This window comes from Lethenteron reissneri, chromosome 49 (genome assembly GCF_015708825.2).
Source record: "Lethenteron reissneri isolate LAM-NWPU_2019-01 chromosome 49, ASM1570882v1, whole genome shotgun sequence".
NCBI lineage: Eukaryota > Metazoa > Chordata > Hyperoartia > Petromyzontiformes > Petromyzontidae > Lethenteron > Lethenteron reissneri.
The window spans coordinates 6,650,155-6,677,842 of NC_083827.1; the positions used below are offsets into that span (position 1 = coordinate 6,650,155).

The 27,688-nt window shown below is 51.0% G+C and overlaps 1 protein-coding gene across 1 annotated transcript; it reads left to right on the forward strand.

The window, feature by feature from the left end:
* The first annotated feature begins 4,040 nt into the window (after positions 1 to 4,040).
* LOC133354862 (aquaporin AQPAn.G-like) lies at positions 4,041 to 11,272 on the forward strand. The gene is made up of 5 exons (XM_061572014.1): positions 4,041 to 4,500; positions 6,163 to 6,574; positions 7,891 to 8,052; positions 8,548 to 8,628; positions 10,939 to 11,272. The coding sequence occupies exons 1-5, from the start codon at positions 4,454 to 4,456 to the stop codon at positions 11,269 to 11,271; spliced, it is 1,035 nt and encodes a 344-aa protein (XP_061427998.1). The 5' UTR covers positions 4,041 to 4,453; the 3' UTR covers position 11,272.
* Positions 11,273 to 27,688: the final 16,416 nt, after the last annotated feature.

Genomic DNA, 27,688 nt, shown 5'->3' on the forward strand with positions numbered 1-27,688 from the left:
GTTACCTTTTATTACAAATTAAAGTTATAAAGACGATGTTGCCATAGCGGTGGTGTGTTAACGGTGAGAACGCCGTCGGGGAGGGAATCTTTAATCTCCCACGCCCACAACCCCCCACCGCAGTACACGTGAGTGAGATAAAGCGTGGGTGCTCGCTCGCCTCTTTCAAGTCGTCTCGCTGGCCGTGGAAGAGTAGGCCAAAACGCCCTCCGCTACTCGAGAGGCTCTCCAATGGAGACCGCTTCATGCCAGCGGTGGAGTGAGCGAGCTATTGCAGGGCTGCGCCTTTAACTTGGTTAAAGGTCAAATGCTGTGAGCCCCGCGATCGAGGAGTTCGATTACGGACAGCGTGGTCACCTGATTCCGCCGCCTCCTCGCTGCATTTTGTTTAATACGCAGGATCTTGTTCTTCGAAGTCACGTGAAGGGAATAAAGAATAAAATAAAAATAATAATATCTCACGCTTTCGGCCACACCAGCAGCCGCTCAGTCAGTCTCAGGCGACCAACGCCTGTTTTACGGAACAGAGCCTCGACGGACCTGTTTCACCTTGACGCGCTTCGTTTGCCGAACGTCGTGAGATATTTTTTTCTGTTTATTTTTTATTTTCTACTTCCTCTACACTTTCCGAAGAACATATCTCTCGCTGCACCTGTGCATATCACGGTGACATTGGTCAAACAACTCGTTTCGACGGGGACCACGTGGGGAACGCCTTCATCCAGCAGTGGATTGATGGAAGGGGTTGTGAACCTTGGTATTTTTTTACGTAACGAAAAATAGTCCACAAATTTATCGAGACTCTGTGTATATGTGAATGGTAATATAAGAAGCGTGTGGTATGAATTTTACGAACCATTATTTATTTTAACGTTTGTTAGTGGAATGTGATCTGAATCATTGTATCCTCCATTACAAATAAATTATGAGATTATAAACGAATGTCCCAATTGCGATGCGTGTCTCTGGGTCCCGATGTTGTAAATGTGCCCGTGGGTAAGACTCAAACGAGACCATCATCACGAGCACACAGCACAGAGGGCGTGTAAAGTGGCTTTTGGCAATCCAGTACTCACGTTCTGTAGATCCTGATGAATGTCAGATTTGCCCCATCACTTCTTTCCCTCTCTCTCTCACACCACTTCCTGCTCTCCACTGAACTGCGGGCGACGTGCTAACGAGGTTGAGGCAGGAAGTGAGGAAGGTAAACCGTGAGGAGGTGGATGGAGTGAGAGATGAGGAGGTGGAGGAGGAGGAGGTGGATGGAGTGAGAGATGAGGAGGTGGAGGAGGAGGTGAATGGAGTGAGAGTTGAGTGAGGGAGGTGGAGGGTCACAGGGAGGGAGGAGGGGGTGGAGGGGGTGGAGTGAGGGAGGTGGAGGGTCACAGGGAGGGAGGAGGGGGTGGAGGAGGTGGAGTGAAGGAGGTGGAGGGAGGTAGGGAGGGAGGATGGAGGTGGAGGGGTGAGGAGGAGGAGGCAGGTAACCGGGGTAACGGTGAGGAGGAGGAGACAGGTAACTGGGTAACGGTGAGGAGGTGGGGCTCTATAACAGTAGAGCGGTCCAGAGGGAGGCGATGGTACAGTGAATGAACGGAGGCGTTCCTACAGGGAGTCAGACATCATATATATATATATAGCCCTGTAGGTACAGCAGTAGGGATACACAGACCTGTATCGACCTGTCCGGATAGAGTTGTCTTCACATAGACGTGTAGACAGAGCTGTCTAGGCAGACACACCTGTAAAGACGGACACACACCTGCAGCAATGGACGTGTAGGTGAAGACCTGCACACTTCAATGTAGAGCTGCAGAGATATCCGGAGAGAGAGATAGTTTTGATTGAAAATACAAAATCGACGAGTCTATAACATAGTGCGATGTAGGCAGCTGTAGAGACACACACCTGTGGAGATCGATCTGTAAACACAGGTAGACAGAGACACACACCTGCACGTTACGACAGAGGGAGAATACACAAACACGAAGCACTCACCTGGAGATCGCAGGTGGTGAAAACGATTTCTCAGGTACGTAACACTGTTACTACTACCGCTGCTTCTGCTGATACTACCGCTGATACTGATACTGCTTCTGCTGCTGCTGATACTACCGCTGATACTGATACTACTGCTGCTGCTGCTGCAGATACTGCTGTGCACTGCTCTTGCTGACAGTGCCGCTGCTGCTGCTACTATTGCTGATGCCACGATTGATAATGATATTGTTGCTGATACAACTGCTGCTGCTGCTGTTGCTACTATTGCTGATGCTACTATTGATAATGATATTGTTGCTGACACAACTGCTGCTGCTGTTGCTACTATTGCTGATGCTACTATTGATAATGATATTGTTGCTGACACAACTGCTGCTGCTGTTGCTACTATTGCTGATGCTACTATTGATAATGATATTGTTGCTGACACAACTGCTGCTGCTGTTGCTACTATTGCTGATGCTATTGATAATGATATTGTTGCTGACACAACTGCTGCTGCTGTTGCTACTATTGCTGATGCTACTATTGATAATGATATTGTTGCTGACACAACTGCTGCTGCTGTTGCTACTATTGCTGATGCTATTGATAATGATATTGTTGCTGACACAAATGCTGCTGCTACTGCTGGCACTGCGGATGATGCTGCTACTGCTGCTGGTGTCGATTACAACAGCCCGGCGTTTCCAAATAATGAGAGCGCCTTTCAGAAGGCGTGATTCAAAAAGTTGTAGAAAGTTGACTCCCTCCCCCCCCCCAGATGTGCGGGTAACAAGTTGATCCAACAGGTTTACAACAATTGTCGACCCCACGCCAAAAAATAATTGTAGGCATTGATGCCTACACACGCTACACACAATAGAGTCAGTAGGTACTGTCGACATCGATCTGTATACAGAGGCAGACAGAGACACACACCTGACGAGCTAGATATGCATACTGCTGTTTCTATTAATAAAGCAACAGCTGCTGCTACGACAATTGCCTATGACTGTTGCTACTGATACAGAAACAGCTGCAGTTGCTGCTGCTATGAATACCGACATAAAGGAACACATCCTTCGCTGCTGCTGCGTTGGCATTAGCGCACAACCACAATCAACAACAACATAACTAACTCTACACGTTCATCAGTGTGGCTTGAAATGCCATGAGCTCTGTGGTATAGTGTTTTGATGAGAGCATTCTTTTGAGACGGGTGGTGGTGGGAATCAGGTTTCAAGTAGGAATCTGTGTGGGTGGCTTTCCTGTAAACAGAATGTCCCAAGGATCCATCAGGTCTCCTCTCAAACAGAACATCTAAGAATGGTAGTTTACCATCTTTCTCCACTTCCATGGTGAATCTGATGGATGGGTGTCTGGAATTGATGTGGTCCAGGAAGTGAGTGTGAGTGAGCTGTGTGTATGAGCTGTGTGAGTGAGCTGTGTGTGTGAGTGAGCCGTGTGTGAGTGGATCGACCGTCAGCTTTTCCGTGGCCGTCATGCTGTTGCTTCTTGGGCCTCCGAGCTGCGGGGTGCACCACAACACGAAGTGGGCAGCTCGCGATCACGTGACGCACTTCAACCAATCCGGGGGCGTTAATCACAGTCACAGAATGACAGAGGGACAGATCTGGGCTTATATATATATTATATACTATGCTGCTACTGCTGATGATATTCTACTTTTGTAAAGTGGCGCATTTCATCTGGAGATTTCACTGTGCCACCACCGTGTTTGGAAAGTCAAGAAACAAACAAAATCTGCACGGTACACGGCCAGAACTAGCTGTGGGTAAAATCCAGTTTACTCACCCGCTCACTCACTCACTCACCCACTCCCCCACCCACGTACTCAGCCACGTAACTGCTTACTCACTCACCCACACACTCACTCACCTACACACTCACTCACTCGCTCACCCACTCCCCCACCCACTCAACTACTCACTCCCTCACCCACACACTCACCAACCCACTCACTCACCAACCCACTCACTCACTCAGAACTAGGTTGAGCGGCCAGAACTAGGGGATGGAGGCCAGTTTAAAGAGGTGAGCTTTCGAGACGGGACTTCAATATCTCTAACGACTCTGATTGTCTTATTAGCAAGGGCACTGCACTGGCAAAAAAATCCCCATCACCCCCAGGAACAGAGCCCTTGACCTCTAAGTCCTTAGAATGCGACGATGCGAAGATATCAGGGACCTCGTTTGAGAATGCACGTGGATCAGTTCCTGCAGACACTGCGGGGCTAACCACATCGAGTGCCTTGCAGGTCAGCGGCTAGCAGGATCTCACAGTCCACTCGAGACTTGAGTGGTAGCCAGTGCAGAGACGGGATAGCAGCTGTGTGATGTGCAGACCCGAAACGGTGTGCGCATTCGGACATGATGATGATGATGTTGTTGTTGTCGTTGATTCGGGGTCAGGACAGATGCGAAGGAGGAGGAGGATCTATCCTCAACTCCGATGACCTGTGATCTTTGCAGGAACCTATTTCGTCTTCTCCATCCTGGGTAAGGTCACTTCGTAAGTAGAATAATCCTCGTCTCGGTGTATCAAGTCGTTGGCAGTGAACTGCGCCAACCACATTGTGTCACTTAGCGAGTGTTTCTTTATTTAAATCGACGTAGTATAACACATTCCTGCGGAGGGAGCTGGTAGGAACGTTGGGTTGCTCGGTCAATGGCCAGGGTCAACGACGGCGTGGTGTATTCCGCAAATATGGCCGACTGTGAGGGCGGGCACAAGCCGGCGTGAGTAGGTTAAACGTTGAGTTTTATAAGGGCACCACGGGGTGACCAGCCCCTCCCCACCCCACCCCTCCCCACCCACCCCACCCAGCCCCACCTTGCCCACCCAGCCCCTCCCCTCCCCACCCAGCCCCTCCACACCCTCCCCACCCAGCCCCACCCACCCCTCCCCATCCAGCCTCACCCTCCCCACCCAGCCCCTCCCCACCCTCCCCTCCCCACCCAGCCCCTCCCCACCCAGCCCCTCCCTGCACGACGGACACAATAATCCCCTGTGGGCTGATGTAACCAGGAGGTTCCTACCGGTATAAATAGGGTTAGTCCTCGACTCGCGTGCGGTGTTCGCACAACGCGATTCTGCCCTTCGTGAACACGCGTCACCCGTTATAACGCGGTTTCTGAGCGGGCGGCTAAGAACTACTTTCTTGAGCTGCGCCAATCGAATCACTTTCGTCAAGTGGACAAATGCCGCGATTCGATAAAAAAAAATAATCCCAATTAGAACTCATAATTATCATAATCATAACGCGCACCCTAACTCAGAGCCACAACTTGCTTTTAACTTTTTTGAACTGTATAAAATAGTTGTTTAATGTTAATGTGTGTGTGTATGTAACGATGTGATGATGCGGAATTTGGTGGCAGATTTGTGCCAGAACGGACGCCACACATGTTCTAACCCAAAGTAAATTAGACTTGACCATCATCATCAATCATCATCAACTTTTCGATAATTATCGTTATCATCATCATTAACCGCACTCCCATCATCATCATCAGCAAAGACAAAGATCCCCCGTCTAGCCTCAACTGACTATAGCGGCAAGTGCTGTTAGCGAGCACCTATGAAGGCCGACAACGGCACACGAGGTGATGGGTGGCCAGCACCACGCCCGACCGCCTTTGTCTCCCCAGTGGCGATGTTTATCACACCGCACCAGGTACTCATTTGAGGCTGAGTAGACTTAGGGGAGGCTCAGAACCGGTTCAGATAATCATCATTGCTGGTGTTGGCCGTGAGTTTGAATCGAATTCGGGTCGCCGGCTTTGTAGCACAATGCGCTAACCGCTACACCACCGCTCCCCACTACACACAAAGACAAAGATCCCCCGTGTAGCCTCAGCAGACGATTCGGGCAAGTGCTGTTAGCGAGCACCTATGAATGCCGACAACGGCACACGAGGGGGTGGGTGGCCAGCACCACGCCCGACCGCCTTTGTCTCCCCAGTGGCGATGTTTACACACCGCACCAGCCACTCATTTGAGTCTGAGTCGACCTAGAGGGCGGGGGGGGGGGGTTGCCCAGGACCAGCTCACATAATAATCGCTGTCGTTCGCCCGTTGAGCGTGGAATCGAACTCGCGTCACCAGTGTTCACGGCGCAGCGTAGCGCTAACCACCGCGCCACCGCTCCCCGTCAACAGCTCCTGCTGCCGCAAACCGTCGGGCAGTGCCTCGACCATGACCGCCTTCCGCGGTGTCTTCACGCGCCCCTTCCTCCGCGCCCTCGCGTCGGAGCTCGCGGGCACCGCCCTCTTCCTGCTCCTCTCCCTCGGCTCCGTCGTTGCCTGGGCCGGCTCCGACCGAAGCCCCGGGGTGACCCACACCTCGCTCGCCTTCGGCCTCTCGCTCGCCACGGCAGTCCACTGCTTCGGGCACGTGAGCGGGGCGCACCTGAACCCCGCCGTCACGGTCGCGATGCTCGCGGCGCGCAAGACGACGCTCGCCAAAGCTGCTCTCTACGTTGTCGCCCAGTGCCTTGGGGCTACGGTGGGCGCCGGGCTACTCGTGACCGTCACTCCCGAGGAGTTCCGCGGGTCGCTGGGGGTCACACGGGTGAGGCTGCGTTGGTTGTGCGCGTGTTCTAAAAGAAATGTTAATGGGAAGAATACGTTTTTTTTTTTATTTCGATTGAAAGCTTTCGTGACTGCAGGGATTCATCTTGTTGGTTCTTTCGGTAAAGTCACGTAGAAGGGAAGTAATAAATAATAAAAATAAAAGACAATAAAATTATATTGTTGGTTCTTTCGGTAAAGTCACGTAGAAGAGAAGTAATAAAATAATAAAAATAAAACATAATTAAATAATCATCACGACGTTTCGGCCACAACGCAAGCAGCCGTCCTCAGGTGGAGAACAGGTCTGTCGAGAAGACAGAGTCAGATCTGTTCTTCACCTGAGGACGGCTGCTTGCGTTGTGGCCGAAACGTCATGAGAATTATTTTACTATGTTTTATTTTTATTTTTTTATTACTTCCCTTCTACGTGACTTTACCGAAAGAACCAAGAAGATATTTTTTTATTGTTTATACTCATTCATTCGCCCCGAACCACCCTCAATATTCTCGTCGCAGTTGCGTATGAGAATCGGAGTCATACTCGTTGGTTTTTTCGGTAAAGTCACGTAGGTAGAAGATAAAATAAATCACGACGTTTCGGGCGCAACACAAGCGTCCGAAGCTTCGTGATTTATTTTATTTTATCACCGACGTGACTTTACAGAAAGAACCAACGAGTATGGATTCCTGCAGTCACGAAAGCTTCAAATGAAAATCAGAGTCATATTTTTTTTGTCATGGCTAGAGAAATCCGAAGAGCTATGAAGCTCTTTTTTCACGGACGGCATCATTAGCTGCGGTGAGAGTAATGGTAACACAAATCTTCCGTGTAGCCTCAACAGACTGTTGGGGCAAGCGCTGTTAGCGAGCAGCACCTATGAAGGCCGACACGGCACACGAGGGGGTGGGGTGGCCAACACCACGCCCGGCCGCCTTTGTCTCCCGAATGGCGATGGTTTTACACACCGCACCAGGTACTCGTTTGAGGCCGAGTCGACCCAGGGGATGCCCAGGAGCGGCTCAGACAATCGTCACTGTCGTCGGCGTCCGCGCGCGGGAGTCGAACTCGGGTCGCCGGGTTCGCGGCGCAGCGCGCTAACCGTTGCACCACCGCTCCCCGCACCGAGCAACCCAATCTGGTGCACGCTGAACTTCTTTCGCACCGTACGTAGCCAACCGTGTCGATCGGATATGCGGGGTAAGGCCTACACATCGATGCCCCCTTGGCACACACACACGCACACACACAACACACCACCACCACCACGTCCTTCTCCCACCCTCCCCCTCTCTCTCCACCCTCCCTCCGCCCAGGTGAGGGAGGGTCTGGGCGTGGGCCGCGCCTTCCTGGTGGAGGCGGCGGTCACGCTGCTGCTCGTCCTCGCCGTCTTCTCCGCGGGAGACGCGCGGCGCCGGGACTCCTCATCGGGGCCTCTCGCGATCGGCCTCAGCGTCACCGCGGGGCACCTCTTCGCTGTACCGCACCCCACCCCCCTCCAGCCCCCAACCCCCTCCAGCCCCCAACCCCCCCCACCCCCCAACCCCCTCTAGCCCCAACAGCCCCAAGCCCAAACAGCCCCCGCAGCCACTCCACCCCCCCCCCCTCCAGCCCCCCCACACTGCAAACTCCAAATATACAGCAGCAGGCGTCAGATTCGGGACCGAACCCACGACCTCCTGTATACCAGGCGACGTAGTTAACATCTCCTAGCCACCGTGATGATGATGAGTGAGAGACACCGCAAACTCCAAATATACAGAAGGCGCCAGGGTCGGGATCGAACCCACGACCTCCTGTAAACCAGGCGAGGTAGTTAACCTCTCCAAGCCACCGTGGCGCCCGATGACGTCTCAAGGCAATGGTACCCGTGTGGTGACGTTTCGGGCAATGGACCTCCCTGTGATTGACAGGGGTTGCCAACACCTCCCTGTTTAACCCCCCCCCCTTGCGTGTGTACCCTTGCCGCCCAGATCCCGTACACTGGTGCCTCCATGAACCCCGCGCGCTCATTGGGACCGGCCCTCGTTATGGGAAGCTTCGATGACCACTGGGTTAGTCCATTCCACGAATGGGGTGATTTGACATGGGAGTGTGTAGTGTCCGCATCCTTGATAAGTTCTCGCCCACAGCACTTGCCCCTCAAGGCTATACGGGGGATCTTTGTGTTTGTTTCTGACTTAACGCTTTCGTGACTGCAGGAATTCATATGCTTGGGTCTCTCGGTAAAGTCACGTAGATAGGTTCAACCCAGCAGCTTAAATATACGCTGCCAAGCCTGGTGGTGTTTCATTCAGACGCTGTCTTTCCCACAGACCTGTTCTTCACCTGAGGACGACTGCTTGCGTTGTGGCCGAAACGTCGTGAGAATGATTTTATAATGTTTTATTTTTATTATTTTATTATTTCCCTTCTACGTGACTTTACCGAAAGAACCAAGAAGATGAATCCCTGCAGCCACGAAAGCTTTAAATCGAAATTTAAAAACTACAACGTTTCAATCGCAACACGAGCAATCGATTGCTTGTGTTGCGATCGAAACGTCGTAGTTTTTTGCTATCTTTGTTATTTTATTTGAACCTATCTACGTGACTTTACCGAAAGACCCACTAATATTTTCGTGTTTGTTGTATGTGGGGAGCGCTCGTGTAGGGATTAGTGCTACGATGCTCACGGCCAACACCAGTGACGATAATCTTAACCGGTCCTGGGCCTCCCCTAGGTGGACTCAGCCTCAAATGAGTACGTGGTGTGTAAAAATTGCCACGAGGGAGACAAAGGCGGTCGGGCGTGGTACTGGCCGCCCATCCCAACGTGTGCCGTGTCGGCCTTCACAGGTGCTACTCGCTAACAGCACTTGCCCCAACAGCCTGTTAAAAGCGATACGGCGGATCTTCGTCTCGAGCGCAATTATATTTTCGTCAGCTGCGAAACGCTGTGCAGAATATAGCTGCCTCCACCACCATACCCCCCCCCCCCCATCTCTGTCTCTCTCACCGTCTGTCTCTCTCTTTGCCCACCCCCTCTATCTCTCTCCCCCTCCCTCATCTCTGTCTACGTCTCTGTCTCTGCCCCCCCCCCTTTCTCAACGTCTCTGTCTCTCTGCCCCCCCCCGCCCTCATCTCTGTCTCTCTCTGCCCCCCCTCTCTCAACGTCTCTGTCTCTCTGCCCCCCCTCTATCTCTTTCTCCCCCTCCCTCATCTCTGTCTACGTCTCTCTCTCTCTGCCCCCCCCCTTTCCCAACGTCTCTGTCTCTCTGCCCCCCCCGCCCTCATCTCTGTCTCTCTCTCTGCCCCCCCCTTTCTCAACGTCTCTGTCTCTCTGCCCCCCCCCCGCCCTCATCTCTGTCTCTCTCTCTGCCCCCCCCTTTCTCAACGTCTCTGTCTCTCTGCCCCCCCCGCCCTCATCTCTGTCTCTCTCTCTGCCCCCCCCTTTCTCAACGTCTCTGTCTCTCTGCGCCCCCCCCGCCCTCATCTCTGTCTCTCTCTGCCCCCCCTCTCTCAACGTCTCTGTCTCTCTGCCCCCCCCCGCCCTCATCTCTGTCTCTCTCTGCCCCCCCTCTCTCAACGTCTCTGTCTCTCTGCCCCCCCCGCCCTCAGCTCTGTCTCTCTCTGCCCCCCCTCTCTCAACGTCTCTGTCTCTCTGCCCCCCACCGCCCCCATCTCTGTCTCTCTCTCTGCACCCCTCTCTCAACGTCTCTGTCTCTCTGCCCCCTCCCCCCGCCCCCATCTCTGTCTCTCTCTCTGCCCCCCCTCTCTCAACGTCTCTGTCTCTCTGCCCCCCCCGCCCTCAGCTCTGTCTCTCTCTGCCCCCCCCTCTCTCAACGTCTCTGTCTCTCTGCCCCCCCGCCCTCATCTCTGTCTCTCTCTCTCTGCCCCCCCTCTCTCAACGTCTCTGTCTCTCTGCCCCCCCCCCGCCCTCAGCTCTGTCTCTCTCTGCCCCCCCTCTCTCAACGTCTCTGTCTCTCTGCCCCCCCCCGCCCTCATCTCTGTCTCTCTCTCTCTGCACCCCTCTCTCAACGTCTCTGTCTCTCTGCCCCCCCCGCCCCCATCTCTGTCTCTCTCTCTGCCTCCCCTCTCTCAACGTCTCTGTCTCTCTGCCCCCCCCCGCTCTCAGCTCTGTCTCTCTCTGCCCCCCCCTCTCAACGTCTCTGTCTCTCTGCCCCCCCCGCCCCCATCTCTGTCTCTCTCTCTGCCTCCCCTCTCTCAACGTCTCTGTCTCTCTGCCCCCCCCCCCGCTCTCAGCTCTGTCTCTCTCTGCCCCCCCCTCTCTCAACGGATCTGTCTCTCTGCCCCCCACCTCTCCCACCTCCGTCTCTCTCTAACTGCCCCCCACCCACCCCACCGCGCCCTCTCTGACCCAAGGTCTACTGGGTTGGCCCCACGGTGGGCGCCGTGGTGGCGGGAGCCGCCTACCGCTTCCTGCTGTGCCCGGACTCGGAGCCTCCGGCTCGTGGCGCTCCAGAGTCGCCCGCCGACTCAGAGCCGCAGTGGTCGCGGTGGCCGGAGCAGCTGGCCCCCCGGGATGACGACCAGAGGCTGTCGGCCGCCCACGAACTCTCCCCGCCACCCCACGCCGCGTCGCGCTCCGAGCGAGAGCCCGAGCGCCTCGTGCTGAGCCCCACGGTGCACGTGATCCAGCTGGAGCGGTCCGGGGGAGAGCACGCGCAGCGCAAGCGCAGCTCCTCAGAGCTGTGACGAATGGGGTGCGTGGGTGAGTGAGTGGGTAGGTGAGTGGGTGAGTGAGTGGGTGAGTAGGTGGGTGGGTAGATGAGTGCGTGGGTAGGTGAGTGGGTAGGTGAGTGGATAGGTGAGTGGGTAGATGAGTGGGTAGGTGGGTGTGTAGGTGAGTGCGTGAGTAGGTGAGTGGGTAGGTGAGTGGGTCGGTGAGTGGGTAGGTGAGTGGATAGGTGAGTGGGTAGATGAGTGGGTAGGTGGGTGTGTAGGTGAGTGCGTGAGTAGGTGAGTGGGTAGGTGAGTGGTCGGTGAGTAGGGTAGGTGGGTAGGTGAGTGCGTGAGTAGGTGAGTGTATAGGTGAGTGCGTGAGTATGTGGGTGGGTAGGTGAATGTGTGAGTAGGTGGGTGGGTGGGTTTGTGGATGAGCGGGTGGGTGAGCGAATGGATGAGCTCCTCCAAGCTGTGATGCACGGGGTGGACTCGTGAGTAGGTAAGTGCGTGCGAGAGTGAGTGAGTGGACGAGTGTGGGTGGGTAAGTGGGTAGGTGAGTGGGTAGGTGAGTGGGTGGGTGTGTGGGTGGGTGAGTGGGTAGGTGAGTGGGTGGGTCAGTGGGGGTGTGGGGGTGAGTGGGTGGATGAGTGGGTGGGTGTGTGGGTGGGTGGATGTGTGGGTGGGTGGGTGAGTGGGTGGGTGGGTGAGTGGGTGGGTGGGTGAGTGGGTGGGTGTGTGGGTGGGTGAGTGGGTGGGTGGGTGAGTGGCTGGGTGAGTGAGTGGGTGGGAGGGTGAGTGAGTGGCGGAGTGAGTGGATGGATGAGTAAGTAAACGAGTGAATGAATAGGTTCATGTAAAAGACAGGTGAGTGAGTGGATACGAGCCTAAGTAAGGTGGTGAGTGAATATGTGGTTACGTGACGAGTGGGTGGATGTGTGGTAAGTGAGTTGATGAGTGTGTAAGTGAGTTGGTATGTGTGTAAGCGGTTAGGTGAGTAATTCAGTTACAGGTAAGTGAGTGGATTAGGGTCTGAGTGAGCCGGTGATTGAGTGAATAGGCGAGTAAGTGCACGATTGGATAATTGAATGATTGAATGGCGTTATGAGTGAGGGTGAGAGACAATTTTAAATGTGAACCACTATTCCATTTTAAATTCTTTCTAAATATACGTAACATATAATACGTATAAAAAACACACGTTTCAAAATATATTGTAATGAAAACGGAAAACCATGAATATACTTGTGCTGAATGTGTTGTTTATACTAACGAACCGTTGGCAATAATGATGATAAACCAGGTGCAGAGGATGATCATTATTTAACACTAGTATCTAGTGCGGTATGAAATACAACATGTAGTTAAGATGTTCAAACAACAAACAGAAACCTTTTGCAGGGAATCTAGTCACTCAAGGCCGTAATTTTAATAGAAATATTCTCAAAATGCTCCCCCCCCCCCAATATATTGCTATAAAATAGATTTCTGTTTATATGATTGTGGTTATGGTTGTACTTTATTAATCCCTAATCTCTGCCATTACATACATTGAAACAAGAAAAGGTAAAAAATAAAAAACATAGCAATGTAATACAATACACTATTAGACAGTATTGCAAAAAAATAAATAAAAAGTCCATCCCATGTGTTAGTGAATTTTTAAAATATTTTACGCAGGAAATGGCAGGAAATGAGTTTTCGAATTTAGATTTTTTTCTGGGGGGGGGGGGACCCCCAGACCCCCTGCAAGATTTGGTCCCCCCCAATGTTGACTCCATGGCTACGGCCTTGTAGTCACTGCATTCACCACACACACAGAGTAATTGTGGTGAACATACGAACAAAACACTCGCTCTGGTCATATCTTGCATTGCCTGTGGAACTGATTGGTCCACTCCATAGACAACGGCAGCCTTCTCTATGGCCTCATCTCACCGCCAGCGTTAGACCAGGGTTCAAGTTCAAGTTTCATATAGCCCTGTGAGCCATTCGGCTCTTGAATCGGGTGCAACCGCAACAAACAAAAAACAAAAACATGAACAAGAAAACATCTTAAAGTGACTATGTGCAAACAGAAAATCCAAGAAAAGACAGCAAAAATATTGCAGAAAAAGCACCGTACACCAACACTGTGTGCAAAAATCCCAGTGGGATGCAAGTCAAACAACAACAACAACCACAAGACAACTTAGATTAAGGCCATCAGTCTAACTCTGTATTACAACAAACAAACATGGCCAAACCAAAAAACTTTTCGAAAATCATCAAAATAAAGCCATAAAAGCAATTAAACAGTGGTCATAGGAACTGACCGAATTTTCACAATAAACGACGAAAACAACATGTACCACCAAACTCTGCAGCCATAGCTGGCTGCATGAGTCACTCCACAACAGCAGGAGCATCAGTCGGAGTATCAACATTTTTCAATGCACCTTTAAGATCAGCACACAGAGAACGCCAAAAGTCGAACAGCACAAAGACAACGCCACTGAGAAGGCATTCATAGCTCGTGGTGAGCAGCTACAACATGGGACCTTGGAACCTCATTTGCCAGTAAAAATATGATAATCGTTTTTTTACCCTTCTATCTGGCAACAAAACTGACACCTTTTTTTTACAAGGAGTCATGTTTACATAAACCACAATACCGGCAGTCATAATGCAAACAAAAAAACTAAACTCTGATAATGTATGCACTGTCCTTGAAGTTGATTGGTCCACACCCGAGACAGCTTTCCTTAGAGCCTAGTCTCACATGGGTTGGACCAGATGACGCCAAAAGGCGCACAACTCAAAGACAATGCACCATCAGAGTATGAGAGCTCGGGGTAAGCATTTACACCATTGGAACCTCATTTGCCACTAAAAATATATTAGTTTTTTTACCCTTCTATCTGGCAACAAAACTGACACCTTTTTTTGTTTGCATTATGACTGCAGGTATTGTGGTCTATGTAATCATGACTCCTTGTAATAAAGAGGTGTCAGTTTTGTTGCCAGATAGAAGGGTAAAAAAACAATTAACATGGGACCTTTCGTGCCGATATCAAAACATCGGAATATGTTTGACTCTTTCTAGCAATAAAACATAATAAAATAATTCTCACGACGTTTCGGCCACAACGCAAGCAGCCGTCCTCAGGTGAAGAATGAAACACCACCAAGCTTGGAGCGTATATTTAAGCTGGTGGTGTTTCATTCCTCACCTGAGGACGGCTGTTTGCGTTGTGGCCGAAACGTCGTGAGAATTATTTTATTATGTTTTATTTTTATTATTTTATTACTTCCCTTCTACGTGACTTTACCGAAAGAACCAAGAAGATGAATCCCTGCAGTCACGAAAGCTTTAAATCGAAATTTCCCTGCATCAACTACACACACAGTACTTGTGGTAAACATGCAGACAGACACGCCCAGAGTTTAACACGGAGGAGGCTTTCGCGACAAATATTGGGGTTAGGGGCCGTCCATAAATGACGTCACGCGATTTTGGACGATTTTTAACCCCCCCCCCCCTCGTCACACGGCGTCAGAAAAGTCAGACCCCCCCCAAATATGACGTCACAAAACTCTGCCACCCCCCCCCCAAAATAAAACATGCTTCAAATCGCTTTAAACTATTGTCATTGTAGTGCGTATTTAATGTGGCGCTGCACTCTGATTGTTGTAGGAGAAAACATTTATTAAAAAGTCTATTTAATTAAGTAGAACGTGTTGTCTGTATTTATTTAAAGTTGCGCATTTTTATGTGACGTCACATTTCTCAAACCCTTCGCCCCCTCGTCACACATCGTCACAAATGTCTCACCTCCCCCACCCCACCGAGTTGCCTCCGAAACGTCGTGATTTTTATTTTATTTTTATTTTACTTTTATTAATTTTAAATTTTTTACCTACGTGACTTTACCGAAAAAACCTAAGAATACAACAAAAATGTGTTCATCATAATACATTCGCTTGGCGTTGCGTATCGGTGCGTTTTGTCGTGGTCACGTGGGGCTGACCCCCCGCCGCCGTCGCCACCTCAACTCCCCTCCGTGCACATTCGAAATTTCTCCTGCACGGCTTCCACACCGCAGCCTGCGTCTCTTTCTTTCGTTCTCTCTGCCCCTCTGGAATGACTTTTGAGAACCGTTTTGCCCCTAGAGAGAGATAGGGGGGATGGACGTTCCTCCTGCTGCTGCTACAAATAGTTACCATGTGGTGGCACTGCTGTACCACCTGACAACCAAGCACGTCACGCGACCTCCCCACTCCCACATGAATAACACATACTCTTTGGTGCTTTCGGTAAAGTCACGTAGGTACAAAATGAAATCAATCACGACGTTTCGGGCGCTTGTGTTGCGCCCGAAACGTCGTGATTTATTTTATTTTGTGTTGCGCCCGAAACGTCGTGATTGATTTTATTTTCTACCTACGTGATTTTACCGAAATAACCAAAGAGCATGGATTCCTGCAGTCACGAAAGCTTCAAATCAAGATTGAATAAAACAATTGGATTGTCTCCCGTTAATATCAAAGCAATAATGGTGGAGGTTTTATTTGGTGGGTATCAATGTATGTACCGATTTGTTTTGAACTTTTTTCACACCGTACGTAGCCAACCGTGCTAATCGGAGGAGCAGGGTGGGGTTATCAACAGCGGCCTCGCTTCTGCAGGGGCGCCACGGTGGCTAGGAGATGTTAACTACCTTGCCTGGTATGCAGGAGATCGTGGCTTCGATGCCAAAGCTGACGCCTGCTGCGTGTTTGAAGTTTGCGCGTCTCTTTCTCTCCCCGTGGTGGTCGCGTGGATTTTTTCTCCGCGTCCTCCGAGTTTTTGCCTCCACATTTAGAAATTGTCCACGCGACCAGCCACTGCGACGAGCTATCACCTGTGGCCAAGTCGCTTCTGAGAAAGCGCTACGTAGCTCAAGTGAGGGGGTCTGTCTTACCTGGTAAGAAATTAACCCGTAAAAACAAAGTTTTTCACTATAAATCCTTTATATGCGTGGCATCGGGGCGGCTAGAGTCCTCTCGTCCTCTGGCTTGAGATGGCTGCCACCTATGGGCCAGATGATTGTCTGGCAGCATTAAGCAATTGGTAAATAAATATTTATTTATTTTCCTCTAAACCGTGTAAAATTTTGGAAATTTTTTTTCACGAAAATGCATTGTCACGCACAACGAGTCTGTGTGCAAAATGTCAGCTCGATTGGATCACGGGAAGTGGGTTAAAAACGACCGAAAGTTTTGCACGGTCGTAAGCAAGCAAGCAAGCACGCAAGCGAACTTAATATAAAGGATTAAAAAAAAGAAAATACATTCTAGAAAACGTTGCATCTTGAGACTTGCCGAGGCTTTAGCTGGGCACCACACGCACACACACACACAGGCGAGTGATAATAGCCTGTAGTAGTAGTATTATTAATGCAGTTATTATACCTCACGGTTCGCGAACTGTGGAAGGGGGGAAAAGGTTGGTGTCAAGCTAACCCGTAACAAGCCGTGAGATGGATATCTCGCTCCCACTCTTTTGCCCCCTGGCAAAGGAGGTGGACGGACGACTGCTTGTCCCAAGGAACGTGTTGCACTATACACACGCGTCTGTGTGTCGGCGTATGTTGAGGAAGCGGTAGTGAGTGTAGTGCTTAGCGCTATACGTTGCGCTACCAAAACCCGGTGAGCCGAGTCCGAATCCCGCTCACGGCCACCAACACCCAGTGACAATTATCTGAAGCCACCCTGGGCCTCCCCTAGGTTGACTCAGACTCAAATGAGTACCTGGTGCGGGGTGTAAACATCGCCACTGGGGAGACAAAGGCTGTCGGGCGTGGTGCTGGCCACTCACCCCCTCGTGTGCCGTGTCGGCCTTCATAGGTGCTCGCTAACGTAAATTGCCCCAACAGTCTGTTAAGGCTAAATGGGGAATTTTCGTCTTAGTCTTTGTGTCTGTGTTTGTGTCTGTTTGTCTTTTTGGGGAGCGGTGGTGCAACGGTTAGCGCGCTGCACGACGAACCTGGCCTCCAGAGTTCGATTCCTGTTCACGGCCACCAACAGCGGTGACGATTATCGCACCGAACGTAGCCAACCGTGCGATGTGTACAACTTCAGCATTTGGGGAGACAAAGGCGGCCGGGCGTGGTTCCGGCGACACCACCGCACTCCACTTGCGGTGGTTCGCTAAGAGCACTTGCCCCCAACCGTGCGTGAAGGCTATACGGCGGAGCTTTGTCTTTGTCCGTGGATGCGGAGAGAACGCTGCACTCCAAAATCTGACGTTGCAGATTAAACGCATTCATTCAGACCGCTCAGATTTAGCCGTCATTTGTTAACGATCGTCGGTAGAGTAACGGGACGGAGTAGGTTATATTACAAACATCTTCTCTGGCGGGATCTTTGATAATTATCCGCGATGGTTTTAAGATATTGATACATGACGCAGATGGTGTTCCCACGTGGAGTGTGTGGCCGGGGGAGCGGTGGCGCAGCGGTTCGCGCACTGCCCTACGAACTCGGCGGTGATCCGAGTTCGATTTCCGCTCACGGCCAACATCGGTGACGATTATCTGAACCGGTCCGGGCCCAATCCCCTAGGTCGATTCAGCCTCGATTGAGTACCTGGTGCCGTGGTGTGTAATCACATCGCAATTGGCGAGTGGCAAGCGGATTGTAAGGAAGTTAATACTGGTAGGAACCTCCTGGTTACACCAGCCCACAGGGGATTATTGTGTCCGTCGTGCAGGGAGGGGCTGAGTGGGGAGGGAGGGGCTGGGTGGGGTGGGGAGGGGAGGGTGGGGAGGGGCTGGTTGGGGAGGGTGGGGAGGGGCTGGGTGGGGAGGGTGGGGAGGGGCTGGGTGGAGAGGCTGGGGAGGGGCTGGGTGGGGAGGGTGGGGAGGGGCTGGGTGGGGAGGGTGGGAGGGGTGGGGAGGGTGGGGAGGGTGGGGAGGGGCTGGGTGGGGAGGGTGGGGCTGGGTGGGGAGGGTGGGGAGGGGCTGGGTGGGGAGGGGCTGGGTGTGGAGGGTGGGGCTGGGTGGGGGGTGGGAGGGGTGGGGCTGGGTGGGGAGGGGCTGGTCACCCCGTGGTGCCCTTATAAAACTCAACGTTTAACCTACTCACGCCGGCTTGTGCCCGCCCTCACAGTCGGGCATGTTTGCGGAATACACCACGCCGCCGTTGACCCTGGCCATTGACCGAGCAACCCAACGTTCCTACCAGCTCCCTCCGCAGGAATGTGTTCATTGATGTGTACAATTAAATAACATTCATGGGACCGTTTTTTGTCAATATCACAATTATGTATTCTTGACGGAGAGGCTAACGTCTATTCCTTTTCATCATCATCATCATCATCAATAAATAAATGGACATTATATAGGAGGCAATTCCAAATTCGTATACAGTCGACCATCGATTATCCAGCGGATTCTGGGGGTAAGGGGGCGCCGGATAATCACTACCATGATTTAAAATAGACGTATTATTTGCAAGATTCTTACGTAGCATTATGCTTTTAGATGTGTAGATGTTTTTTCGTGCGTTTTAGATTTGTGTACCGTATGAAATTGCTATAAGTAAACGTACAAATAGACGAAAATAAATATCCTACCGTCAAAAGAGTTACCGCATTTACTGTATACCGTACTTACCTCTCAAATCTCGATGATTCTGCATCACGTGGTGATGATATACGGAGCACTACTGCGCTCTTGTTTCAACACGACCACGCGTTTGACGGTCGCCGGACTGGTGTATGCAGCCTTTGGAGCGATGTTTGCCAGTTTCGCCGTATCGGCGGATAATGTCGCAAGCGGCCGTATAATGATCGATTATTATCGATTATTGTAGGAGAGCGCGGCAGACAGAGGCGGACTGGGAGCGAGAGCGGAGTTACGTAACTTTCAGTAAATTTAGATTCAAAGCTTTCGTGACTGTAGGGATTCATATTCTTGGTTCTTTCGGTAAAGTCACGTGGAAGGGAAATAATAAAATAATATAAATATAATACAATAAAAATTTTCACGACGTTTCGACTGCAACACAAGCAATCATCATCAGGTGTGAAATTTTTATTGTTTTATATAAATATTATTTTATTATTTCCCTTCTACCTGACTTTACCGAAATAACCAAGAATATAACTTTAAGTAACTTTACGTAAATTTCACGTAAGGGGCCGTCCATAAATGACGTCACGCGATTTTGGATGATTTTTGACCCCCCCCCCCCCTTCGTCACACGGCGTCACAAAAAGTCAACCCCGCACCCTTAAATATGACGTCACAAAGCTCTGCCCCCCCCCCAAAAAAAACATGCTTCAAATCGGTTTAAACTATTATCATTGTAGTGAGTATTTAATGTGGCGCTGCACTCTGATGTTGTAGGAGAAAACATTCATAAAAAAAGTCTATTTAATTAAGTAGAACGTGTTGTCTATGTTAATTTAAATTTGCGCATTTTGATGTGACGTCACATTTCTCAAACACCCCCCACCCCCTCGTCACACATCGTCACAAATGTCTGACCCCCCCCCCCACCTAGGTGCGTGACGTCATTTATGGACGGCCCCTAACTCCTTAAGCGGCCTCGCCATTCCGCGTCGCGTCCGCGTCTCACGGCCTCTCATCTCGAACGCGGCACCGTCCAGTAACGCATCTAACCACTGCAGCAAATACGACAAAGGGGCCGTCCATAAATGACGTCACGCACCTAGGGGGGGTCAGACATTTGTGACGATGTGTGACGAGGGAGAGGGGGGGGGGGTTTGAGAAATGTGACGTCACATCAAAATGCGCAACTTTAAATAAATATAGACAACACGTTCTACTTAATTAAATAGACTTTTTAATAAATGTTTTTTTCCTACAACATCAGAGTGCAGCGCCACATTAAATAGGCACTACAATAACAATAGTTTAAAGCGATTTGAAGCGTGTTTTTTATATATTTTTTTGGGGGGGGGGCAGAGCTTTGTGACGTCATATATGAGAGGAGGGGGGGGGTCTGAGTTTTAGTGACGCCGTGTGACGAGAGGGGGGGGGGTCAAAAATCGTCCAAAATCGCGTGACGTCATTTATGGACGGCCCCAAACTTCCGCGTGACACGAGGGAGTCATTCGCATAATGGCATCGTCGCGAATACGCAAAAGCCGCCGAGGGAGGTGTTTTCAAGAAGACGTAGAAAACCCGCCGTGAATACGAAGCGCTTTAGCGGCGTAACATTAAGTCGTGCCAACTCGAGTTTTCGATTCAATCTCGAAGCTGTTGCACGTGGGCCAAAAACCCAGGGCCAATTGAGGTCGATTTTAAGGTTGGAAACCTCCCTCTCTCCCTCCCTCTCTCTCTCTGTCCAAAGTTGTTTACACTGTAGCGTCTATAAATAATGTTTTTTTTCATTTCTTATTCTTCTATGCTGTTACCGCCACGTGCGTCTGGATTTACGAAATTGCTCGCAAGGAACATGAGCCGAGAAGGCCCCGAGGCTTCTTCCCTCCGATTTCAAAGCTCGCTCGGCGCTGTTCCGCTTCTGGGCTTCATGTTCTTTTCTTTTTCGTTTTCGTTCTTTGCGGGGTCGGGAGTGGTGGTGGTGGTGGTGGGGTGAGGTCATCATTTCGTTACCGTGTCGCACGCGCACACACACACACGCGCGCACTCAGGAGGGCGAGGTTGTGTGTCCTTAAATATAATTTTCCGTAAAAAAGAAAATGTTCGATGCTAAAAACGGCACAACCTCTGATCAGCCCGTTGTGACCTTTGGGTGATTTTTTCTTTGATTTGGTTGGTGTCAGTGTTGTGTTGTGTGTGTGTGAGCGCGCGTGCGTTGTGAGTGTATGTGTGTTATGGGCGAGGAGCGGTGGCGCAGTGGTTGGCACACTGCACTGCGATATGAACCCCGCTGCGACCATAATTCCATTCTCGCTCGCGAGCAATATCAGTGGCGATGATCTGAACCGGTTCCTGTCCCCCCTTCCTAGGTCGACTCGGCCTTAAATAAGTGCCTGGTGCGGTGTGTGTAAATATAAACACTGGAGAGACAAAGGCGGTCGGGCGTGGCGCTCGCCATCCACCCAACCCCTTCGTATTCCGTGCCGGCCTTCATGGGTACTGCTCGCAAACAGCACTTGCCCCCCAAACAATTTGTTAAGACTACAACAGCGGGTCTTTGTGTTTGTCATGTGACATCGCAGGATCGCGATGGTGATATGTTTGGCTTTCCTCCAGCAGTGAATTGACCACGACTGCTGGTAATTTTTTTCTTAGATTTGTAATTTTGTTAAATCGCCCCATCTTGGCTGTCATCCAACGAGCGCGCCACCCGTAATTCTTTCTCGGCCGTCTCTGTTTTTTTATATTTCAGGCTGTGAAATGAACAGAGCCGAACGCGGCCACGTGACCGGGCGAATTGGGGGGTAACTAGCAGCTGAAATGCTGGGGAAAGGGAACGGACGCCTTCAGATATAAACTACATAACTGTATATACTGATAATTTTCGACACTCTTTTTCAATTCACACTTCTTTTCTTCGTCTGTGGGTGATGGGATGTTAATTCTCTCTCTCTCTCTCTCTTCGTCTATCCGCTTTTTATTTCTCCTTATCTCTCCCCCCCCCCCGTCTCCCTCCTTCTCCCCCCCTCTCCTCCATCTCCCCCCCTCTCCTCCTTCTCCTCCCCCTCTCCTCCATCTCCCCCCCCCTCTCCTCCATCTCCCCCCTCTCCTCCATCTCCCCCCCCTCTCCTCCATCTCTACCCCCTCTCCTCCATCTCTACCCCCTCTCCTCCTTCTCCTCCCCCCTCTCCTTCTTCTCCCCCCCCCTCTCCTCCACCCCCCCCCTCTCTCTCCTCCTTCCATCTCTTATCCATTTTTCTCCTCTCTTCATTCCACTCGAGAAGACGACTTCACGCACTGTCTGGCAGCACGGATCGAACCGTGCGCGAGAGCGCCGCGTCGTCTCATATCCAACCGTCACGTGTCCGCCCCCGACCAATTCCACGAGAGTTCCGTCTTTCTACCTGAACAGCTCATCAGCCGTACGCGGCACTCCGGTGAGCGCACGACTTCAGAAACAAAAGACACACGAACACACACACACAAAAACACAACGACTCTGGACCGGTTTCCGCATTCAGGCTCTCATCGGCAACGCCCGTCGTGCTTGAACCAACAAGGAGATCACGAACTTTGGCCAGTACTTAGACCGTGTTTGAAAAGATAACCGGTGAGTCGAAAACCGCTTTAACACCCGAATTAACCGGTTACAACAATCAAGGCCCATCCACCCCCCCCCCTTAATCAATCACGCAGTAAGACAGGCCAGCCAAAGGGCGGAGTAACACATGCTATCTATTTAAATGAATTCATTATCATGACGGCGCGTTGCATTCATGTAAACACATCAGTCGGAGCGGGTGCTATCGATTCTGATCCTGCCCCTTTAATGTAATTACACAGGCTAAAACCCCGACACGCTGCTTACTGCCATTCACCGCCATTGTGTGATAACCGGGCCCCGTAATTGCCTTTGCCATATGCATTGTCAATGTTCCGGTCGCAGAGGCGTAATTAGTCTCGATTACGCACGGCCATTTCCCGTCTGTGAGATCTACATGCTGGTAATTCCGTCCGCACACGTCTCGAATCCAGCAGCGTGGAGGCGGCGAGAGACGGTGGATTGGAAGACAGAAATCCCGCGCGTAGGTCACGGGCATCACGGTGGCTAGGAGATGTTAACTACCTCGCCCGGTATACAGGAGGTCGCGGGTTAGATTCTGACCCTGACGCCTGCTGCTGTATATTTTGAGTTTGCGTGTCTTTCTCTCTCTCATCATCATCACGGCGGCTAGGAGATGTTAACTACCTCGCCCGGTATACAGGAGGTCGCGGGTTAGATTCTGACCCTGACGCCTGCTGCTGTATATTTTGAGTTTGCGTGTCTTTCTCTCTCTCATCATCATCACGGTGGCTAGGAGATGTTAACTACCTCGCCCGGTATACAGGAGGTCGCGGGTTAGATTCTGACCCTGACGCCTGCTGCTGTATATTTGGAGTTTGTGTGTCTCTCTCATCATCATCACGGTGGCTAGGAGATGTTAACTACCTCGCCCGGTATACAGGAGGTCGCGGGTTAGATTCTGACCCTGACGCCTGCTGCTGTATATTTGGAGTTTGCGGTGTCCCTCTCATCATCATCATCACGGTGGCTAGGAGATGTTAACTACCTCGCCCGGTATACAGGAGGCCGCGGGTTCGATCATGACCCTGACGCCTGCTGCTGTATATTTTGAGTTTGCGTGTCTTTCTCTCTCTCATCATCATCACGGTGGCTAGGAGATGTTAACTACCTCGCCCGGTATACAGGAGGTCGCGGGTTAGATCCTGACCTTGACGCCTGCTGTATATTTGGAGTTTGTGTGTCTCTTTCATCATCATCACGGTGGCTAGGAGATGTTAACTACATCGCCCGGTATACAGGAGGCCGCGGGTTCGATCCTGACCCTGACGCCTGCTGTATATTTGGAGTTTGCGTGTCTCCCTCTCCCGGTTATCGTGTGGATATTCTCTCCCGGTCATCTGGTTTTTTCCCTCCACAATTAGAACCGACGTCTCGCGTGCGTGGCAGTGGTTCTTAACCTGGGGTGTTTCTTACATGCCCTTTCCGAGAGAGTGCATCTGCAATAAAACTTAAGAAGAACTGATTTAGTGTATTTGGCTGCTGCTATACATTTCCGCTTGATAAGCCACTTCGTAGAGCTATGCGAATCCGTGGTATTTTAACGGTGGAGATTAAACGCGGCCCACGACCAACAGCACACCGTGTCAACCTACGCGGCTTAGCCCCTTATTCTTGTACAGGGGATTTGAGTTTTCAAGTCCAACGCGGGCAAAAAAACTACTTGTGTCTGTGTTTCTGCCTTTTGATGGAACTTTGTAGGATGAACTTTGAGATGTATAAGGGACACGGCGTCTGAATTGGTCTGTAATAAGATCGGCAGCACTGCTAAGGGGTTGACAGGTATAGCAACGTGTCATCAGTCACACACTCTCTCACACTCTCTCACTCTCACACTCTCACACTCTCTCACTCTCACACTCTCACACCCTCTCACTCTCACACTCGCACACCCTCTCACTCTCTCACTCTCTCACTCTCCAGATCGCTTCGGGAAAAGAGTGATGCAGCACAGTGGACTTTAACTGGTCAAGTAGAACGAGTGTATTCACATATACTAACACAGAGACAATGTCAACCGAGAAGATGGATTCTGGCTTAGCAATCATTGGAAGGATTTGATAAACCATTTCGGGTCTTAATTGATTGTGTTCACGCTTGCGGTGACTTTCAGACCGCATTCCATTTTCTGCTCCTCCCTCCTCTGTCCCGAACATAGATGGACTCGTCCATCTGGCCAACTGCCAAATCGCTGTCCGTGGTGCTGACGTTAAGAAAAAAACCGCCACTTTTTAAATCCTTTATATTAAGTTCGCTTGCTTGCTTGCGTGCTTGCGTGCTTGCTTACACTTGCTTACGACCGTGCAAATCTTTCGGTCGTTTTTTAACCCACTTCCCGTGATCCAATCGAGCTGACATTTTCCACACGTGAAATTTGTTTTCCTAAATTTTACACTGTTTAGGGAAAATAAATAAATATTTAATTACCAATTGCTTAATGCTGGCAGACAATTATCTGACCCATAGGTGGCAGCCATCTCAAGCCAGAGGACGAGCGGATTCTAGCCGCCACGCATATAAAGGATTTAGAGTGAGAAACTTTGTTTTTACGGGTTAATTTTTTTCAAATTTTCTTGCTGTGGATTTTACACCTGATGATGATTGCTTGTGTTGCAGTCGAAACGTCGTGATGATTTTTATTGTTTTATATTTGTATTATTTGTATTATTTCCCTTCTACGTGACTTTACCGAAAGAACCAAGAATATAATAGAAATAGTTTAGTTTAGCCATGAACAGTTTTGGGGTCAGTGGTGTGATGAAGGCCGGCACAGCACACGAGAGGGTGGGTAGCCAGCACCACGCCCGACCGCTTTTGTCTTCCCAGTGGCGATGTTTACAGTTCCTATGATCATTGTTTCATTGCTTTTATGGCTTTATTTTGGTGATTTTAAAAAAAAATTCGGTTTGGCCATGTTTGTTTGTTGTAGTACAGAGTTAGACTGATGGCCTTAATCTAAGTTGTCTTGTGGTTGTTGTTATTTGACTTACATCCCACTTGGATTTTTGCACACAGTGTTAGTGTACAGTGCTTTTTCTGCAATATTTTGCTGTCTTTTCTTGGATTTTCTGTTTGCACTTAGTCACTTTAAGATGTTTTCTTGTTCATGTTTTTGTTTTTTGTTTGTTGCGGTTGCACCCGATTCAAGAGCCGAATGGCTCACAGGGCTATACCTAATAAATGAAACTTGAAACTTGAAACCACACCAGGCTACTCATTTGAGGTTGAGTCGACCCGGGGGAGGCCAAGGACCGGTTCAGATAATCGTCACTGTTGTTGGTGGCCGTGAGCGGGAATTGGATGTTGGATCGCCGGGTTCGGAGCGCCGTGCGCTAACCACTGCACCGCCGCTCCCCACACAATCGGTCGCCATCCGCTGGCTTCAGACTCACAGGGTACGATGGCAGTACAGCAAGTGGGTTCATGTCCACCTGTATAGGGGATTGAGTGTTACCTGGGTTTTTTGTTGTTTATTTTTGTTTATCCAGGTGCTCCGGTTACCAGTCCCAACACTCATTCACGCAGTTTTCCAAACATCCATCCCAATACGTATAGGACCACAGAACGTTGGCACTAATCCCCTCTTGCATGTACGAGTTTCTCCTGGAACCGAGGCCATGATCTCAGCGGTGCCGGCTATTACTAACCTGACACGGCCAGAATTAATCCTCCGAGAGGGACAGATCCATAGACGCATGTCTGGCATCTTGAAACCAGAACTTTGAGGGTATTGACTCGGTGTTTCTTACATGGCCATTATGAAACCACTCTGAGACAGAGAGAGAGAGAGTGAGAAAGAGAGAAATGGGAACACACACACACAGGACCAGAGCTTGAACCCAGCATGACCCAGTGGTGGTGTCTCAATATCTCTGACACGGCCATTATGAACCTCCCGTGAAAAAGTGTGAATCGAGGTTGGAACATTGTAATCAGCACATCAACGGTGCCAACTTTTTGACACGGCCATTATGAACCCCCGGAATGGGCCATGGTGGGACGCTTCGAGAGAGACAAAGACAAAGATCCCCCGTGTAGCCTTAACAGACTGTCGGGGCAAGTGCTGTTCGCGAGTAGCACCTACGAAGGCCGGCACGGCACACGAGGGGGTGAGTGGCCAGCACCACGCCCGACCGCCTTTGTCTCCCCAGTGGCGATGTTTACACACCGGGTACTCATTTGCAGCTGAGTCTACCTATAGGGGAGAAGTTCCCAGGACCGGTTCAGATAATCGCCACGGGTGTTGGCCGTGGGCGGGAATCGAACCCGGTTCGCCAGGGTTTGTAAGCCAGAGGTCGCAACCGGGTACCCGATACCCGTACCCTACCCGATACCCGGCTACCCTGGTGCGGCCGGGTACGGGTACGGGTAGGCCGTGAGTCACTGGTGAGTAACCGTTTGTCACTCATTTCGGGTAGGGTACGGGTACGGGTAGGGAACGGGTACCCGTACCCGGCCGGATACGGGTACGGGTACCCATTTGTGACCCTGGTGCGGCCGGGTACGGGTACGGGTAGGCCATGAGTCACTGGTGAGTAGCCGTTTGTCACTCATTTCGGGTAGGGTACGGGTAGGGAATGGGTACCCGTACCCGGCCGGGTACGGGTACGGGTACCCATTTGCGACCCTGGTGCGGCCGGGTACGGGTACGGGTAAGGAATCAAAACCCGTTTGCGACCCCCCCACACACACAGAGCCGCTGCGTAGACACGGGGATTTCAGGCGTGCTCACTCGGGTGGTGTCCGACACGGTCATTACGATCCTTCAAATTGCCTATTACCAGCTCGACTCACCTCGCCTTCACCCCCTATCGCACCCTCCCACGGTGCCGCGTGGTGCCACCTGCCCCGACATCGACCCAACACCTCGTCGTGGAAACTTCTCTCGCTCGCGGCTTGAGCAGAAAGCTGCCTGCCCCCCCCCCCCCGCGTCTCGCTCGGATGGGCGAGTAGACTACGGTGGACTTTCATCATCGGTGGGATTGGACCACACAGAGCCGAGTTCGCATCCCTGCCCCCCCCCCCTCTTTCTCTCTCTTACCACATGAGCAATTGATAGAGTGAGAGGGTGGGTGAGTGAATGAGTGAGATGGTGGGTGAGTGGACGAGTGAGAGGGTGAGTGAGTGAATAAGTGAGAGGGTGGGTTAGTGAGTAAGAGGGTGGGTGAGTGAATGAGTGAGATGGTGGGTAAGTGAATGAGTGAGAGGGTCGGTGAGTGAATGAGTGAGATGGTGG

Coding starts and splice junctions, on each gene's coding strand:
- LOC133354862 (XM_061572014.1), top strand. CDS start 4,454: ATGACCTGTGATCTTTGCAGGAACCTATTTCGTCTTCTCCATCCTGG. Junction 8,053..8,547: donor CCGCGGGGCACCTCTTCGCT/GTACCGCACCCC, acceptor CTTGCCGCCCAG/ATCCCGTACACTGGTGCCTC. Junction 8,629..10,938: donor GAAGCTTCGATGACCACTGG/GTTAGTCCATTC, acceptor CTCTGACCCAAG/GTCTACTGGGTTGGCCCCAC.